Below are 18,378 nucleotides of genomic sequence, written 5' to 3' on the forward strand. Positions count from 1 at the left end.
GCGTTATGTAGAATTTTATTTTTTATGCTGTTATATTGTATTATTATAAAGATTGGAAATCTGTATTTATATGGAACATCACTTGTATCAGTTCAACATTCATATGTAACATATTATATTTTATCATAAGTATAATTTACAGTACTGTTCAATAATTACAGAAATAATTAAATCTATTTGTTATTAAATTATGATATATTTTAGTATATTACAAAAGTTTACAGTAATATCTACTATGAATATATAGAATTATCTATAAACATTACATTAGACAAAAAATAAAACCTTCAGAGATTTCAATGAATACATATTTTCACACAAATAACATTTATAATATATTTATAGTACATTTCAAATGAGTTGAGACGTAATCACTTGTTAAAATTGAGATATCTATTTTCATCGAAGTTATCCTCAAGTTCTTCGACTATAACTATTTTACTTTTCGGCTTACGCATTTCGAGTCTCTGCTTCTGTTCTGCCTCTGTAAGTTCCGCGAGATTCAGCGGTAGAACTATTATCTTCCGTGGCTCATGATACTCGATCTCTATACTACTACCATCAGAAAAAACGAGTGTTGTAGGATACGTTCGTTCGTGTATTGATCTGTGCTTCTTCGTTATCGCCGCCGTCCAGCAATTAAAACTTCTCTGCAAGACAGTCACAGAGTTGCCAATTCGTGCGAGCGAAGTGATCATTCTGAAATAAGGAAATATTTTTGTAGCTTACAAGGTTATTAATATTATCCAGAATATAAAATTCATTTTACATATTTGCATGATGACAAGGCGACTCTGATCAAACTCTGATTAACTTATTTATTGATTTTATTTTATTAATCTTATATGGAGAGCTGACAGTGAATCTAAAAACCCATTTAATTATATTCTTTATGTTACATTTGCAAATTTGAATTACTGTTATTAAAATAATCTTAGTATTCGTTTTTTTTTACGAATACATTTTAATTTCTTGAAATTAACTAATGCCTTTTAATAAATATATTAAATAGATCTTATGAAGTTAATATCAATAACTGTTACAGATTTTGACGTTAGCTTCAGAGAGTCGTTCGTCTAAATCATTCACAAATATAATTTGATTACAAAATAATAACTTTAAAATAATATTGGAGATAACTCTTATAAGTTACAATTTCAAAAAACAGTCTTGTCAAAGACAATTTTCTCTTTATTTGTACAATGATTAAAAAAATATATTTTATTATGGTGAATTTGATCATTCGTACTACATCGAATTAATGCACATTAAAGGTTATTTTATGTAAAATATCTGAATGCAATGGCATAATAAATAAAATGATAAACGTATATCATGTATGACAATGAAATTATATATTCTGTTAAATGACAAAATACAACATATCATTATTAGATTATATCATTATTAGATTTTTAATCATTTAAACTGTTTCATATGCATTTACTTTCTCTATTAATTTATAGCAGCATTTAATATACATCAATGTAGTTTAATACAAGTAACTGAATTCACTATTAAATACTTCACTACACGAATATCATCCCTATCAACACTAACTTAAAAGTAATACAACATTAATGTTATAATTTATTAACTTCACATTTAACAATGTAACTATTATGTACAATATATTATATTACATTTCTATTGTCGAGTGTAAAGTTACATTGATCTATTATTTTTATATCTTTTATTATCAATGTAAATTAATTTTAGTTTAATTTATTTTTTATCTTCTTTTTAATTTCTAAGAACTAGTTTCCATCAATGCAATGTAGATTAACTTTAATCTCGATTCAATTTGCTCTTCATCTTTTTTTTAAATTGTTACAACTAGAAAGAGATAAAGAATTAGTTGAACAAAGAAAAATTAAAATTAACTAATTGAATTAGAAAGAGATAAAGAGTAAATTAAACTGAGATTAAAATTAATCTAAATTGATATTAATAAAATAGATATTGGTGTTTACAGACATTTTTTATAGGTTATGTCATCCATGCTTGGCAATATTGAGCATAGTGACACGTTACTTATTTGATCATTTAAAGTTCTACTCACGCTCATTAAATCACTGTGTATTTACATTCATAAAACAATGAGAAAACCTCACGGAGACGATGAAACAAAGCTTACCTGCCGAGATTATCGACGAGATGAGCGACTTAACATAACGACTTGAAGCTCTGCGCAATTGGATCATCGGGACGATCACGTGGCGTTCAGACGCGATGAATGAACGGCGACGACTGCGCGCGCTACTGTACAATCGAATTGCGATTATCGAAATATGTTTAAAATGAGCGGTAATCGACGCTACCGATTCCGGCAGTCTATGCGTTTCTTTCGGTGCGGTGTACACACACGGGTGGTGAGTGCTTTTTGCGTGCGATTCGTCCTGAGAGGAGGCTCGATCGGTAGAGTTTGGCAATCGTGCGTCTCCACAAGACGGTGAAGGAAGTGCCACGACTGTCGGGAGAGGCGACGGAAGATTTAACTTGATGGGGTAAGTCACTCCTCTTCGACCTTGATTCTGATCGAGAAGCGGAAGGATGTGGATGGCTATCCACGTCCTCTTCTCGCGAAACGCAAATGGGATATCGTGCGTGTGCCGTACGACGAAGAGAGGAGGGTGCGTTGCGACGAGTATTACTCTTAAGCGTTCTGACAAGGGGACGATGATTTTGCGATGTGATAAGCGACTTTTCGTATTTTCATGCGCTGTACGCGCCCTCGGACTCCTCCTGGCAATGGCCGGGTAGCTCAGCATAATCCGCGCGATTCCTGCAAGGAAAGGAATTGCGACACTTTTTTTAAGCACATTGAGAATGGCGAGCGACGATCACGGAGATTCGTGATCTCCCAGCACGCTCGGGAAAAGGAATGGGGAAGAGCATAAATCTTCCAAATGTCGTTAAAACAATGTGTGTTAAGCTGATTAGTAGAATTAGTCAAGTTAATGAACTGGAGGTCGATTGTGATTTCAGGGTTTTTAAACTAAGGACTCTTTGATTAAAGACTGTTTTTCTTTTAGAAAGCATAATTGACACAAATAACCATTCTTCGATGTTATATATCAAAGAAGCAATAATAACCCAATTCTTTGAATAATATATTGTTATTTTTAACTTCCATGTGTGTCAAAATTAATCAATTTCTGTAATTAATTTCGAAGTAACCAACATTTATATTAACGTATGTACTTAATAAATAATAAACTAAATTATTAATAAATTATATCACACGTAAAAGTTTTAAGATATCGCCAATTATGGTCGAGCATTCTAAAACGTAAGACCGCACTTTTGGCTATGATAGATTTATTTACTTTATAGTTTACTTTATAGACAAAATTTTTTTTACGTTTGATCATGGTGGAAGAAAATAAGTGAAACAATTTAGATATGCAGTAATCGATTTGATTACAATCAATTAGAATTGGTCGTAAGAATTCAAAAAACAATAGGATAAAATTAAATTGGACAGAATTGAATCTAGGACAGAATTTGATTTACGTTTGCTAATCTTTAAATTATTTAACTTCATTGTATTAGTTAAATTAACAATATATTGAATAAGAGCAGTATTATAAAAATGTTTACAAATAATTCAAATTATATAGGTATAATTGGATTTTATGAATTTATCAGTGTTGGTCTTCATCGAATAATACAATGAATAACAGATAAGATGATATTTGTGTCGACTATCTCCTAAAAGAAAACAATTATAGTCTGACCATGAAATAGCATATGTATGATCGGTCTAACATTTTTTTATCAAATCGCGATAGTCAGCGCGAGATAGCACATTTTTTTTCTCTCGCATCATTGCAGAATGAGATAAATCATATCAGTCAATTTTTTATCAAAAATGTTAAATCTCTTGTCATGGCCAGATTAGAAGATCTCTATTTTTAACTAGTGTACCGCAAAAATTTCCAAGTATGTCGTGAAAATTTAAAAAAATATAAAAAGAAGCAAAAAAACGAATGAGATGCTAAGTAAAAAGTATTTTAAAAATTGTGAAATTATCTAAATTATATTATTTACTCTTATTTTAATCAATTGCATGTCCTTATCAATTTTTAATACAATAAAATACAAAATAAAATAAAAATAAAACATTGGAACTTCACTTTTTATTTCTGCATGTTTTGACAGTATTTAATAAAAAGATATATGCTAAGCGTTTGCGAATTGAAAAAAGTTGAAAAATCTTCAAAATTACAAAAGTAAGCAAAATTCACTAGATGTGTTGACCAATAAAATTATAAATTATCTAGCGAATTTGTTCACTTTTATAATTTTCATGTCATTTCAAAATATATATATTCATTCCCTAGATTAATTCGGGAATCAAAATGGCCAATTCCTACTGGCAGTAAAAAGAGAGAGAGTTCCGGATGGGCACTGGCAATTTCATTTTTATTTTATAGTTACAGATCGTTTAAAAGATATGTACAAGAAACTTCATCTGCATATACATATTCATAATTATTCGACATGAATAGTTATTACCTCGATTATTACACATTCAAATGAAATAGCGTTATCTGAAAAGAATTTTAATCCCTCTCTGTTTCCTCAAAAACCCCTTAATTTCGCGATTAAACTCCTGTCGTGAAACTTTTCAATCGATTCATTTATTTATCTCGGGGATAACAAATGTTACATAAAAAAATAATGGGGCTTATATTTACCGATGGAATCTTTTAGATGTTGTTGTTGTATATGCATTCGAAACGAGAAAATGAAGATATTCCAAGCAGCATCATGTACACAATCGGAATATAATGTCTTAAAAACGTCATTAAGTCGTTTTTTATAATTGCCACGACTATGTCTTGTATATAAATAAACAAACCATTTTATAATTATTGCAATATATAAAGTAATTTATTCAATAGTATATTCACTTATGTATATTAATTTATTCAACTATATATATTAATTCTACATACAAAACTTGTATAGTTATTATCTTCATAGTTGCAACCTTTATGTCTTTCTCTGAGCATAAACATTATATCACAAAAGTTTTAAAAAACTTTAAAATGTCTTATGTTCCGATTGTGGACATGTGCTGTCTAAGATAGATGTTTATTCCCGGATTAATGAAAATAAAATCATACAATTTCACACATTCGACACGAAATGGCACGCACAATCGTATTTGGTACTCAAATCTATTCGGACGATTATTCTCCCAAGTTATAGCTATAAAATCACATTTTTTTTACCACCGTGCAATTTACAAAACTTACAACAATTAAATCTTTTTAATGTATAATACAACAATAATAATAAACGCGTACATGCCTCATGCGAATGATCAACCTTTTTTACATTTATCGTACGACAACCAAATAAAATATAACGTTATATTATACTGGGGATATAATATAATGTGTCAATATCACATTAGTATAAAATATCATCTGTAATTATCTTGAGTGGGGATTTAGTTTGATGCGTAAGAAACAAATGGGACCGTGTGAAAATAATGAAATTTCATATTGAGATAAATATTGGCTCCATGAAATATTATTTTTATTATCATAACGTCAATAATAATTATTTATTGTAACGTTAATATAATTCTCTGATTCTTTAACAAAAATTTAACTACATTAAAAAAATCTTTCAATGTCCATATATTATTTTCTTTTTAAATATTGTGTTTTTATTTTATATTCAATGTTAAATATTAAATATTAAAATTAAATATTAAATACGATTCTTTATTTTATATAATTTATTTGATAAATGTTATAAAAAATACGTTTATTTGTGCAAAATTTCCCGTAAGATGCATCATTCACTTCTTATTTTTATTTCGATACTGTTCCAATTCAATATTAGAATTATTTTTTAGTAAATAGTAATTTTTACTATCTTCTTAATTTAAATATTTTTAATAAAAAATCATATTTAAAATAATGTTTAGAAAAAATATAAATATTTTTTGTCACAGCTATGATATTAATTCATATATGTTTTCGACTTAAAATAAAATTTATTAATAAAAATTATAAAAGTAAAAATTATTTATATTGCAGATGCGCGCAATATACAAACCTTTTACTTATATAATTTTTTAAAAACATTCTTTATGAAATATTTTCAAATATCAATACTGAGAAGAAAAAAAAAATATATAAAAATTTGCATATCTTTTGATATCGCGCATGTTGATGTATATTCGTTTTTACGCATTTTAAATTTTATATTCTATCTACAATATTACATCCTATGTACATAATAATGATAAAATTCGTGCAAAGATTTATATGAATATATAAAATCTATATAAAATCTATATAAAATATGAATCAGAAAAAGATTTTAAGGAAGGGAAATTAAGTCCTCGTCGAAGAGTCGCTATATTCTGCCATTCAGGTCAATCATCTTCTCATCGTTATGTCTGTAAAATCAAAGTCTTGCTCTACGTCATATCTACAATTACATAGCTCACTAAATAAATAAGATGAAATGGCATACATATATATGCGATTAAAGAAATTCAATCATAAATGGATATTCTATTCTCGTATTAATGTTTAACATACTATCTCTCATTGTGTATAATATTTATACAATTAAATGTAATTAGAATAATACGAATAATGAAATATGAAGTCCGCTGTTATATTAATAGTTAATAAAATCATGCAATTAATAATGCTTAATGGATAATAAAAAAGTGCAATACAAAAAAAGATCAGTCAACATCTCCATTTTCTACATGCATAAAAAATCTTAATACATAATCATTAGATTTTATATAAAAGCTTAATTCGCAAAGTATTATTTTTATTTTATTATTAGCATAGGTTCAGGCTTTCTAAAAAAATTATTTGATAAAAAAGATTGGATGCAAAGCACAAAAGCAATATTAAAGTATGCATGTATACATACCTGTACAGAACATAGTGCTGAATTAAGAAAAATACATCAAAAGCCACAGAAAAGAATCCAAGACCGAATTTGGTTGGATCTCCAAAAATACTCTCCCAATCATCTGAGATAAAAATTTATGACGTTAATATCTTATAAACATTAGTTTACGCATTCTATATACAAAAGTAAGTTTAATTGTATATTTGCATGTTTACCATAGTTATAAGCGTTGAGTATCATCTGTAGCATTGATAAAATGCCACCCGTAAAATCTAAAAATACATTTCCTATGCTCCAGCCGACAGTGGATTTTCTCCTATAATTGTAAAATGCTTGCGGTACGTATTTAATAAGCGTTACGCTAAGCTTAACGTAGCTACAGTAATAGAGAAAATCTAGCCATTGGATTGTCTTCACGGCAGATAATATCAAAGATAATAGTATAAAAGTCGCAAATATCCCATGGATAATACGTGCAGTCGTTGATACTCTTTGATTACCAGTCTGAAGTAAAAATAAATACGATCAAATTTCAATTTTTACAAGTAGCTACTTTAAGAGGATCCTAAAGTCGTCTATATTACCAATTAAATCATATAATTTTTATATAACAAATACTTTTTTCTCGTTAATACGTATCTATAAGGTCGAGGTCAAGAACGACTAAAAATTTCGAAATTAATATATTTTTTACCATTTCTTAGTATAACATAGCGTCTCAAGCTGTCAAGTGACAACATTTGCTTGGTACAGGAGTTTTGCAACCTACTTATAAAATAATAATCCACAAACACGTAGTTTGTACGAATAAATAACGTCAAGTTCTTAGAATTAGACTTAGACGCTTTATCGCGATGAATTTGTTATACGAAAATTGACATGAACGTGCGATTATTATGTTGCGTGTATTATGGATTGCGTTGGAAAAACAGCGGTCTCTGGTGACTTCAGACTTTAGAATCCTCTTAAATATGTGCTGTCTTTATATTTAATTACCTCATGAATAAAACATTGTCCGATAACTATTATACTAGCAAATACTGCATGTAACGAAAAAAATATATCATTGATTTGTACAGGATTCAAGCCTTTTGGATATCGTTCGAAATATTCTTTCTGAAAATATTTTAATAAATTAATTGATCGTCATAATACGCGCATTTTTATTTCACATTCTTATTAAAAATTATTTATTTATAAAAATATCTCAATGTTACCGTTCTCTCTCTCTCTTTTATTTTATTGCAAAATATAGAAGCAAAGCAATGTCTTACCTCAATCTCAGGTATCCAGTATAGGCCGCAATTGAACAGTGCGTACATAAGAAAACCGACAAGATTTAGTGACACGTAATCAAAATTAAGACCCACAACACTTTTACGTTTATAATTAATATAGATTTGTGGATAGAAGCTTACGCTCCATGCTAAAAAATATATCCATCCAACCACAGCACTGATGTGATATAATGTATCTGATTTCTCTATTGTTATTCTAACAAATGCTTGGGAGAAACTAAAAAGAGATATACAAATTATTTTTTTTATATACACTGTTAAAATATTATTTTAAAAAATATGTTAAATAAAAACAGAAATAGAATTTGCTCACTTTAAATCGATATTATGTAACTGATCTCGCGGTATAATAATAATTTTATACATAGACATTTTTCAACAGTTTTGATAATAATTGCAAATTTCGAGGTAAATTTATTTCACACAACTTTCTGAAAACTGATTTTAAAAAGTACTAATAAGTTTAAATAATAAATATAGTAGCATTGATTCCGGTAGCAAAATTTGCAGATATTTCATCACTGATATATATTTAATAACTTTCTTATCAGTATTACAAAAATATTAAAATTATTTATAAATAAATTATAAAAAGTTATAAAATTATTTAGACACGGCAATTATTAGACACTGCAATTGAAGGAAATAATCTGTTCAACATCTGGAGACAGACTAATGAAACTTTAAGTTACAGCTTGACAAGTTTAGGTCAAGAGGCTATCTGGGCAATCTTAGCTAGCAGTCTTAGTGCAATGGAACGTGAATTTTACACTGATCTTTTCAAAATTAATCGAAGATAAGAAGGGAACGAAAGCAGTGCCATAGGTTTCTGTATTTCGCTGTTTATTATTTCACAATACTTGATTATGAATGTTTATATCAAATGGTAAATATACGTTCGTAATCAAATGTTATTTAAAATATTATTTAAAATATTAACAGCCGATTGGAATGTTAAATCAAAATGTAAAAAAAAGAGCTCGAAAAATTTCTATAAAACATTCCTATACTTACTCCGTGATATTTCTAGGGGTTACATTAGCACTAACAATCAAATGACCTGCGCTCAGGCCTTTAACATAAATAATCCAGTTTGTTTTTGAGTCTCCCGGTATAATAGAAAAGTTTGATGGGTTTGTAGATAGCAGATCAGGATGCTGTACATCTATCGTAACGACTGCAGGTCTGCTATCAGATTCTAACGGTTCTCTGTAAAGTAAGATGTGGCTAGTAAAAAATCTCTTTTTAGTATATACGCATGGTTGTTTAATATATACGCATACAATTCTGAAGCACATTTATTGACATAAGCCTATCATTCAAGCTATCATTGATTTATCATTCTGTAATTGAATGATAAAATATAAAGTCCGAAAACAATATTACATTTTAACGTCATTAGATGTCTGTTGTTATCAGTTTTAGAGTATAAAGAAGGACAAAACGAATTCTGTCGCCATGACATGCTTAGATTAATTAATACAAGCTTAATGTGGGTGAAGGTGAACACAAATATATTAGTTTTAAAGAATTTTTTATCATGCATATATACAACAAAGGTTTCTACTAATGTACTTAATTTATCTCACAGACATAAGTAATAACTATGGATGTTTTCCAGCAAGAGAAGTATAAGCTCTCAAACCAATGAAAAATACAGACAATAGAAACAAGACAATAAATTCTCATATAGCACAGGTCATTCCAGCAATATTATAGCAACATTACACTAAATATTACAGCAATATTGCTGCAAGATTCTGTGCTGTGTATGGATTTCAACCTATCAGAAATTGTATCAATAGAGCATTTTCTGTAGGTTAAAATCTATTGTCTGTGTGTAATTCCCTGTTGCTATCATTTGTGCTTTTTATTGTGGCTAAATTAGAATAGAATGAATTGTTAATAGAATGAATTGTTATATCCTTGTTGTTTGATAATATTAAATAAAGATGAAATAATTCATGAATTACACTGTGTCATTTGTATCTCTTGCTAGAAAGTATCCTATAGCAGCACTGTCAACATATACATGTCCCTAAAAGCAATACAACAGCTCATATTACAACTTTCAATAGCCAATAAAATGTATAAGTATTGGACGATATCCACAGTGCAATTCAATGTAATAGCTCATGTTAGTGATGCATAACAAGCTACTCACGTTAGTGATAAGTTGAATGAGCTCTGCTGATTGAGTTGTATTTTTAAATCCTGTGTTGATGCCCTAAGGACATGATCTCCCTGAACACATGTCAAAACTGTAAATATGAACGACATGTAATCTATAGTAATGAAAATGAGAACATTCCTACTAAACACAAACTAATAATAACATTACATAAATTATTATAATTTCCTATTTAACTATATGAACCATATTCCAAAATTTACTATCAGTGCTGAAAATCTGAAGTGCAAATATAGATTTTTCAGCACTGGCAATGAATTTTAATATATGAATATAACATATGTTGTACATAACAATTACACGACTGTGTAATTGTTATGTATATTATATTCATATATATATTGATGAGTGGAAAATTATAGTATTGTCATGTAGTGTTAAATATTTATATTGATGAATGGAAAACTATAAAACTATAAATTATATGATTCTACATATTTATATTAATGAAAGATTATAATATTATGATGTAATGTTACTATTACTTTCTTTGTGTTTAGCGGATTGTATATACTTCTTTATGCTTCTTTCTTGATCTCACCTGGTAGTAACAAGACCCACGAGTATCGCAACAAAGCCATGTTGCACAATAACTGAAACAAGATAACGTACCACGTTTAGGTTGATATTATCGCTCCTCCAATGAGGTAGCAATTAATGCAGTTATCGTTGCAAGAACGCCATTATCATCGCGCTCTTTTGTGTCCAGCGCGGCTGGTTCCAAGGAGTTAGGGCTCCCGCCGATGGCACGAACGTGGCAAGTATGTGAAGAACGGCGGGTTTAACCTCAAAATGCGCGAGGTCATCACGACAATTCGTTTTATGATAACATTTTACGCGCTGTGGCATTTCGTTACAAGTGCCACTTGTCGACGATCTCGATGATTGGTAGATTGTCTTGGATCTTCGTAGATATCTCAAATTTTTGTGTCTATCAGAGCGTCGAACGATAACGACGACGTCGATGATGAGTGCCGTTCGTTATCGTAGATATTATTTCACAATTGTTCTCCATTATAAGAGTACCAGAACGATGGCAATGAACGCGACGTTTTGCACTATCACAATCTCGATAAATTCTTGCAGTTAAAAATTGTTAAAAAAGCGATAAGGAGTAACGGAACGCGACATCAACAATGAGCATGTGACTCACGACGCACCGCCGCGCCTCAACTGCCACTTGTCAGCTGGAGCTGCTGGAGTGACATTTGGCGGCAAGATTTGCACTCTGGCAAGGATGATACGCAATCATTTGGGTTTAATGAATTCACATTGAGAAAAGACGCACACATATTTATCCATAATGTGTTTTTGTGAGAAATAATGGAGAGAAGGGTCGTAAAAAGACAGAAGCAAAATATATATATATGTATGTATGTACATAATTATGTATAATTATGTAATTATAGGTTTAAAAAATTAAAAGAAATAAAGCTATTGCTTAAAAATATAATTGTTTAATCTAAATGCAAATAAAGTAAATATTTGTATATTTACTATTTAGTATAGAAACTACTATTTAGTATAGAATTTTAACGTAGCAAAATATTATTATTTTTTTTAATTTAACAAAAAGGAATTATTGAAAGAACTAAGGCCCGATTGCACCAGCGATTTAAGCGAGATTTAAAACTCATTTTAAAGCCGAAAAAGAGACAGAGACAAAATTTTAAGCCTTCCTTAAAATCAAAGTAACATTGGTGTACTGGGCCTAAATAATGAGAATATATATTCAAAAAAATACAAACTTATATTCGTAGGATAATATAATGTCCAACTTTTTTTGCAATCGATTATAATTTCTCATCGTTGTCGCAATTTGTATAAAATATTAAAAGTAAGTTAGTTTTGCGTAACTATCAGACGTTGTGCAATCATGCAAATCCTTATAAATAATTAATAAAACAATAGAAATTCTATAGGCTCTAATAAATTAAATCAATTAGGAAATAAACAAGCCTTTGAGAACCAATCCTGGATGTGATGCAATAAGTTTTATTGTATATAATAATTAAATAAGAATTTCGATTCTTGTTTGATTCTCTTCAGCAAATACATTAATGAACTATAATATGTACAAAGATTGTCGTTAATTACTCTTAGAAAATTAGATTATGTTACTTTCGAAATATTGTTCGTCTTAATGTGAACTGTGGATAAAGTATATTTGCATTCATATGTCAAAATTGTCCATTAAATTTCCCAATTTATTACGTCAAAGGTATTATTTAATAAATAAGATTGAAATTAGACTGATGGTATTTTATTAAAAATTTTATTAAAAATTTACATGGATGGATTAAAAATTGACATATTATGCGATGTTGATAACGCGGTTATCTACTGAAATACAATAACACAAATAGACTTTCAATAAAACTATGAAAGAATGTTTATTCTGTGTCATTTTGTACGTTAAGATTTTTTTGTCATTTTTCTGTTTATGTATGTAAATCATTTCTGCTGTTAGTCGTTTGTTTAACAACCTATCTGTATCCAAAATTTTAATATTCTCCCAATCGAAATCATGTGCAAATTCCAATCTATGTGCCGTAATGATTGAGAATGTTGTGTTATTTTCCAATTAATATTGTTCATATGTTCCTGAATAAATAAATAATGATAATCCGGGAAAAAATGTTTTATATATATGGATATATTTTATGTATAATTATATATAATATATAAAATCAATTTTTTAATATAATTATATATAATTTTATATACTTATATATAATTATATAAGAAACATTTTTGTCCGGGAAGAGAACTTTATAAATTATGAAACGCGATAACATTCATATTAGAATATAGAATTATTTCATGTGTATATGTATATGGTATCAATCATTCTTAATGATAATAGATTTATTCTACCTTCGAGTGAATCTTAATAAATTTTATTTTTATTTTACTATTGCTCTGCTTTAAATTGTTCTGCTTCTTCTTTAATACTATATTATTATTCTAAAATTTCGAATAATCTTTTCTTTTTATCATTGTAAAGTGCGTGACGCTCTTCCACGGCAACTGCTTGCATTGAAAATAGCGAAGAATTTTATTCAAAGAGAAAATTTCACAGCGCCGACAATATAAAGTCCATATTTACTCATTATTTTCTTAGAAGCAAGAGAAGCATTTCCATGCAAGATTTCTCGAGAAAGAAATTCCAATCATAAAAAATTTCCTTCTTTTCATTTAAGTGTAAGTGTGCGTTCCATCGAAAGTTATTTGTATTATCTCTATTAACTTTTACAGAAATCTAATATTGATCGATTTAATACTAACCAATTTATTACTAAAAAACAGTAACTAATTATTTATTTAAAATACTAGAAGTACTGAACAGACACACAGTTTTTAATATTTAAAATAAGTAATTAATTATTGTCTTTCAATATTGGCCAGTATTAGATTTCTGTAAATAATTAATAAAAAAATAAGAAAATGCAATGTATGTTAAACAAAAAAATATTGAATCTTTTAATAGTGAAATTTTTTAGCATCTGAAGAAAACTTTTCTAAGAATCGTTCGAATAATTGTTTCAGGTGTAAAAACATGACTTTTGTATTGCGTGCACAAAAAAAATTTTATTATGGAAAGAACGATTTTGTTGAAATATCTAAAAATTTAGCTAGATACACTTCTGAAAATAATTTTGTTGACTATAAAAATAATTATGTAGAAAATTCAAGTATGATGAACATCTATAAAAAATTTTGATATTCTAGTAATTTGATATTCTAGTGTCCTGCAAAATTATTTTACTAGTCCAACAAAGTTATTATTAGATTTGTATCGTATTAAATTTTTAGATACTTCAGCAAAATTATTCTCTCCATATATAATTCATCTAATGATATGTAGACGAAGAAAAAAAATTTAACTAATTTTAACAATCGATCCTAATTAACGCGATTAATTAAATGCTCAAGGGTCATTTCATGATAGATTTGATCGTTTAAATGTTTCTCCTTCGCTATGTGTAGATCAAAGAACGAAAATTCGATTGAATTTCGTGTGCTAGCGTTAATTCAAACGATTTCGTTCACTATTTCTGTTTAGTACCTCCATTCGCTTTTTTTTCCTGTTTTCGCACTTACAATTAGTGCTTAGTCGATGATAAACTTAACATATGCTTTAGTAGGTCAAATCTCGGTAAAGTTCCATCGAGATTGCGAAAAGATCAACTGTATTTCAAAGAACAGGAAAAAAAAAAGATAGGAGTATGATAAAGATTGTGTGAGAAAAGAGAAAGGAGAGAAGAAGAGAGAATAATATATCGAACTCGATCCCGAGTGACGAAGACAAACGAGATTCACTTTGACGTGCCACAGGAAATTCGTATGATAGAAGTGATGAAAAGAAAGATGGATTTTAGCGAAAGAGACAACAGGATTTGACTCTAATACTAAAATAAGCCGGATTACATGGAAATCAATAAATCGAGTAATTCTCTTTACAGCGTAATCTAATCGAGAGAGAACGTTTTTTTTATCGCAATGCTCACATTCAGCATATTTCCGATATCTCACTCTCGTGTAACTTTTTTTTTCTCATTACATTTTTATTCGTAAAATCGTATTTTATATTAACATTGTCATGTTTCTACTTTATTGCATGTAGCAAGAGTAATATGCTTTCATAAAATTTTTGTATGTGTACGTACTGATTCGTTATGTGAAATGTATTTTCTACTGTGGACTACGACCGAAAGAACTTGAAAAATGCTATGCTCTAGAATATACCAACGAGAGGGAGAGGGGGAGAGAGAGAGAGAGAGAGAGAGAGAGAGAACAGGATAGAATTTTTATTTTTGATATCTAACTCTGTGAATCCATTTGAGCCGAGATGTGCACGTAATGTGCAAAAAAGAAATAAAAAAAAACGTAACTTCACGTAAAAGATCCTAATTAGAGCCGAATTAAAAGGACAGTATTTTATAAAAATAAAGCAGAAACGCATGGAGGCATGGGGAATAAAAATATAACTGTTCATTTATTTCGCATTTAAGTAAATTCATTTAATAGCGATTATTATACTATGAATTTAATTTAATTAAATAAAATTAAAAAAATTTAATAAAAGCATGAAAATAACAAACAATTTTTTGCCTCGCAAGTATTGGGAAGTACTTTTTTTTGTTAATAATGTTAATAATGTTGTTATCTCCGCCGTACCGTATGTACTGTTGCGTGTTATTCCTTAATTTATATTGCGATACCGCGAACAATTTGCACGCATTAAAAATCTAAGCGGTCGAGTATAATAACAATTATCATAAATTAAATATTAAATATCGAATGAGGCTATTGGATCGACTTAATGCCCGTTTCATGCTAATTTCTTATCGTAGTCAATTATTTAATCGCTCGTATTCCAATATAGGTTAATGTTCATTGCTGATTAGAAAGTATAATTTAACGCGACTTATTAATATTTCGGAGACACAACATTATGCTGATGGGATCATGTTCTGCTTCTGGAATTCCACAGATTTTAGAAGACATATCATTATCTTATGCCTCAATAGACAAATGATACCCTTCGTACTCTCTACATTTCTTGAAAATGAAATTCCACTCAAAAAATGAAGTGATTATCAAATCGCTCAAATTAGAGTGACTTTTCATGTGTATAAAGTGAATTCTTCTATGTTGTGGAGTGAATATTTTTATTCGTAAAATTAAGGCATGAATTTGAAATATTCTACATCACTATAATCTATAAAAACAATGCAAGAAGTTTAATAAATAAATCACATATTGATCATCGTGTTGACATTATGTTTTGTCGTATATTATGTGTAAAAAATAACGACAACATTTCTAAAAATAAAATGTTAATAAGAATCTATATTTATTGAGTTTAACAACAATATTTTTTAGATTAAAACTCTTAGGATATGTTCTGTTTCACGCACGATGCATCATTTATCCTTGTTTAACATTTGGTAAACAATAAGGATAAATGATGTGCATCATGCGTGAAACGGAACGCTCTATAGATGAAATCACTTGCTTGACTGATATTTCACTCCAAGCGAGTAACACATTCACTATGATTGAGGTTAAACATTCACTCTTATGAAAAATGAAATGTCATTCCATTCTGAGTGGCAGTATTTTCACTCAGATTTTCACTTCGATTGGAGTGAATTTTTATTCTTTTTGAGTGAGATTTTATTCTGAAAAATTAATACGATACATAAATAAATTATAGTTAAATAATAAATAAGATCGATTGGAATGAATTTTCAATTGTTTTAAGGAAATCCATTCTGAAAAATTTAAAATGTATAATGAAATTATAGCTAAGTAATAAAAGGATAATTATATTAATTTTATTGATTTATATATCTTGTAAAATTAGATATTAATTTCTTTGTCTTGTTTCTTAGAGATAAAAAAGATCGTTCACGCATTTTCTTAAATGACATCGCTTGAAAATTTATAGAATTAAGTTTAAAAAAAATCCGCGCTTTATAAAATTTGCATCAGTTACCGAAAAATATAATATCCAAGGTAACAATATCCTAATTTTTTATGGCATAATTGTTTTCTTAATATTCGCCACCAGAACATCATCGAGGTAGAGAATGTTTCACCTTCGTATATTTATGAGGATATTTTAGGGCACCCTCTTTCTCTCTCACCGTATTCTCCGTGATACATTAAGGCAAAATGTCGACATTACAGGCACGCGTCGCTCGATATATCATTGCACGAGGTATGCATAGTCGCGTGTGCGCTAGTCTGGATTCGGCCTTTCTAATTCTCTCACCGGTCGAATTTATTGGGACGCGCGTCGCGACTCGACGGACGGCATCAGCATTATTATTCCATTGGCGGAATTATTGGCGTAATTAACTGCTCAGCTAAATGGTTTTAAATACTCCGCGCCACGCGCTGTCGCAGCCGCTCAGCTGGCTTTTGTCGCTCGCTCGGGATCCTCTCGGCCGATCGATGGAGCACGAAATATGCGACCACTCCGCCGTCGTCCGTCATTGACCGCCGTTGAGAAATTTTTTTATAGCTCTATTCCCGATTTTATCGAGACTTTCCTTTTTTTTATGAAGCCAGCACTGCACGCGCGACCGACCGACTTACACGTGAACCCCTCCATCCTTTTGTATATATAATATCTTGATTTCAAGATGGGTTGTAAATTATTGTAAAGTGGATATATAATGTTGTTCTGCAGAAACGATATTTCTAATGATGGACCAATAATCGATGAAATCATATTAATATACGAAAAAAAACGATTTTGCCAAAATATCTAAAACTTTAGGTAGATACAGATCTGAAAATAATTTTGTTGGACTATCAAAATAATTATGTAGGACACTCATGAAAGCATGACAAGCAATGTTGCAAAATGTTTTGACATTCTCCCAGCCAGCTCAAGTGTGTTACCATATACATTTGATCCAACAAAATTATTTTCTGATTTGCATCATCTAACTAAATTTTTAGAAATTTTAACATATCGTTCTTTCAAATAAATATTGTCACGACTTTTATTAGGTGTACAACTTTGCTTCCGCCGTTTTTTTTCCGAAATTCGAGGTTTTATTATAAAAAACTAGTTATACATTTATAATTCAAAGTATTGTCCATCGCTGGCCACTACTTTCTCCCATCTTTCGGGTAGCGTACGAATCCCGCGTCGAAAAAACTGGTCATCTTTTGAGGCTATCCACGAATCGATTAAATTTTTTACTTCTTCATAAGACCGGAAGTGCTGGTCAGCCGTGTGCCATTGATCGAAACAAGTGATAGTCAGAGGGAGCAACGTCTGGAGAATACGGCGGATGGGGTAGGACTTCCCATTTCAACGTTTCCAAGTATGTCTTGACCACTTTCGCAACATGGGGTCGAGCATTGTCATGCTGCAAAATCACTTTATCGTGTCTCTCGTTGTATTGCGGCCGTTTGTCTTTCAATGCTCGGCTCAAACGCATCAATTGCGTTCGATACCAA

The 18,378-nt window shown here is 29.6% G+C and overlaps 2 protein-coding genes across 2 annotated transcripts; both read right to left on the minus strand.

The window, feature by feature from the left end:
* Window positions 1–2,205, minus strand: LOC105622159 (39S ribosomal protein L55, mitochondrial). The gene is made up of 2 exons (XM_012203589.1): window positions 2,138–2,205; window positions 1–699 (listed from the first exon to the last, which is right to left on the minus strand). The coding sequence occupies exon 2, from the start codon at window positions 696–698 to the stop codon at window positions 372–374; it is 327 nt and encodes a 108-aa protein (XP_012058979.1). The 5' UTR covers window position 699; window positions 2,138–2,205; the 3' UTR covers window positions 1–371.
* Window positions 2,206–2,715: 510 nt separating this feature from the next.
* LOC105622158 (cystinosin homolog) lies at window positions 2,716–10,973 on the minus strand. The gene is made up of 8 exons (XM_012203588.1): window positions 10,934–10,973; window positions 10,366–10,462; window positions 9,216–9,410; window positions 8,178–8,418; window positions 7,900–8,019; window positions 7,119–7,407; window positions 6,922–7,024; window positions 2,716–2,785 (listed from the first exon to the last, which is right to left on the minus strand). Exons 1-8 carry the CDS (start codon window positions 10,971–10,973, stop codon window positions 2,716–2,718), a joined length of 1,155 nt encoding a protein of 384 aa, XP_012058978.1.
* Between the last annotated feature and the right edge of the window lie 7,405 nt (window positions 10,974–18,378).

This window comes from Atta cephalotes (genome assembly GCF_000143395.1).
Source record: "Atta cephalotes unplaced genomic scaffold scaffold00041, whole genome shotgun sequence".
In the NCBI taxonomy this organism is placed as follows: Eukaryota; Metazoa; Arthropoda; class Insecta; order Hymenoptera; family Formicidae; genus Atta; species Atta cephalotes.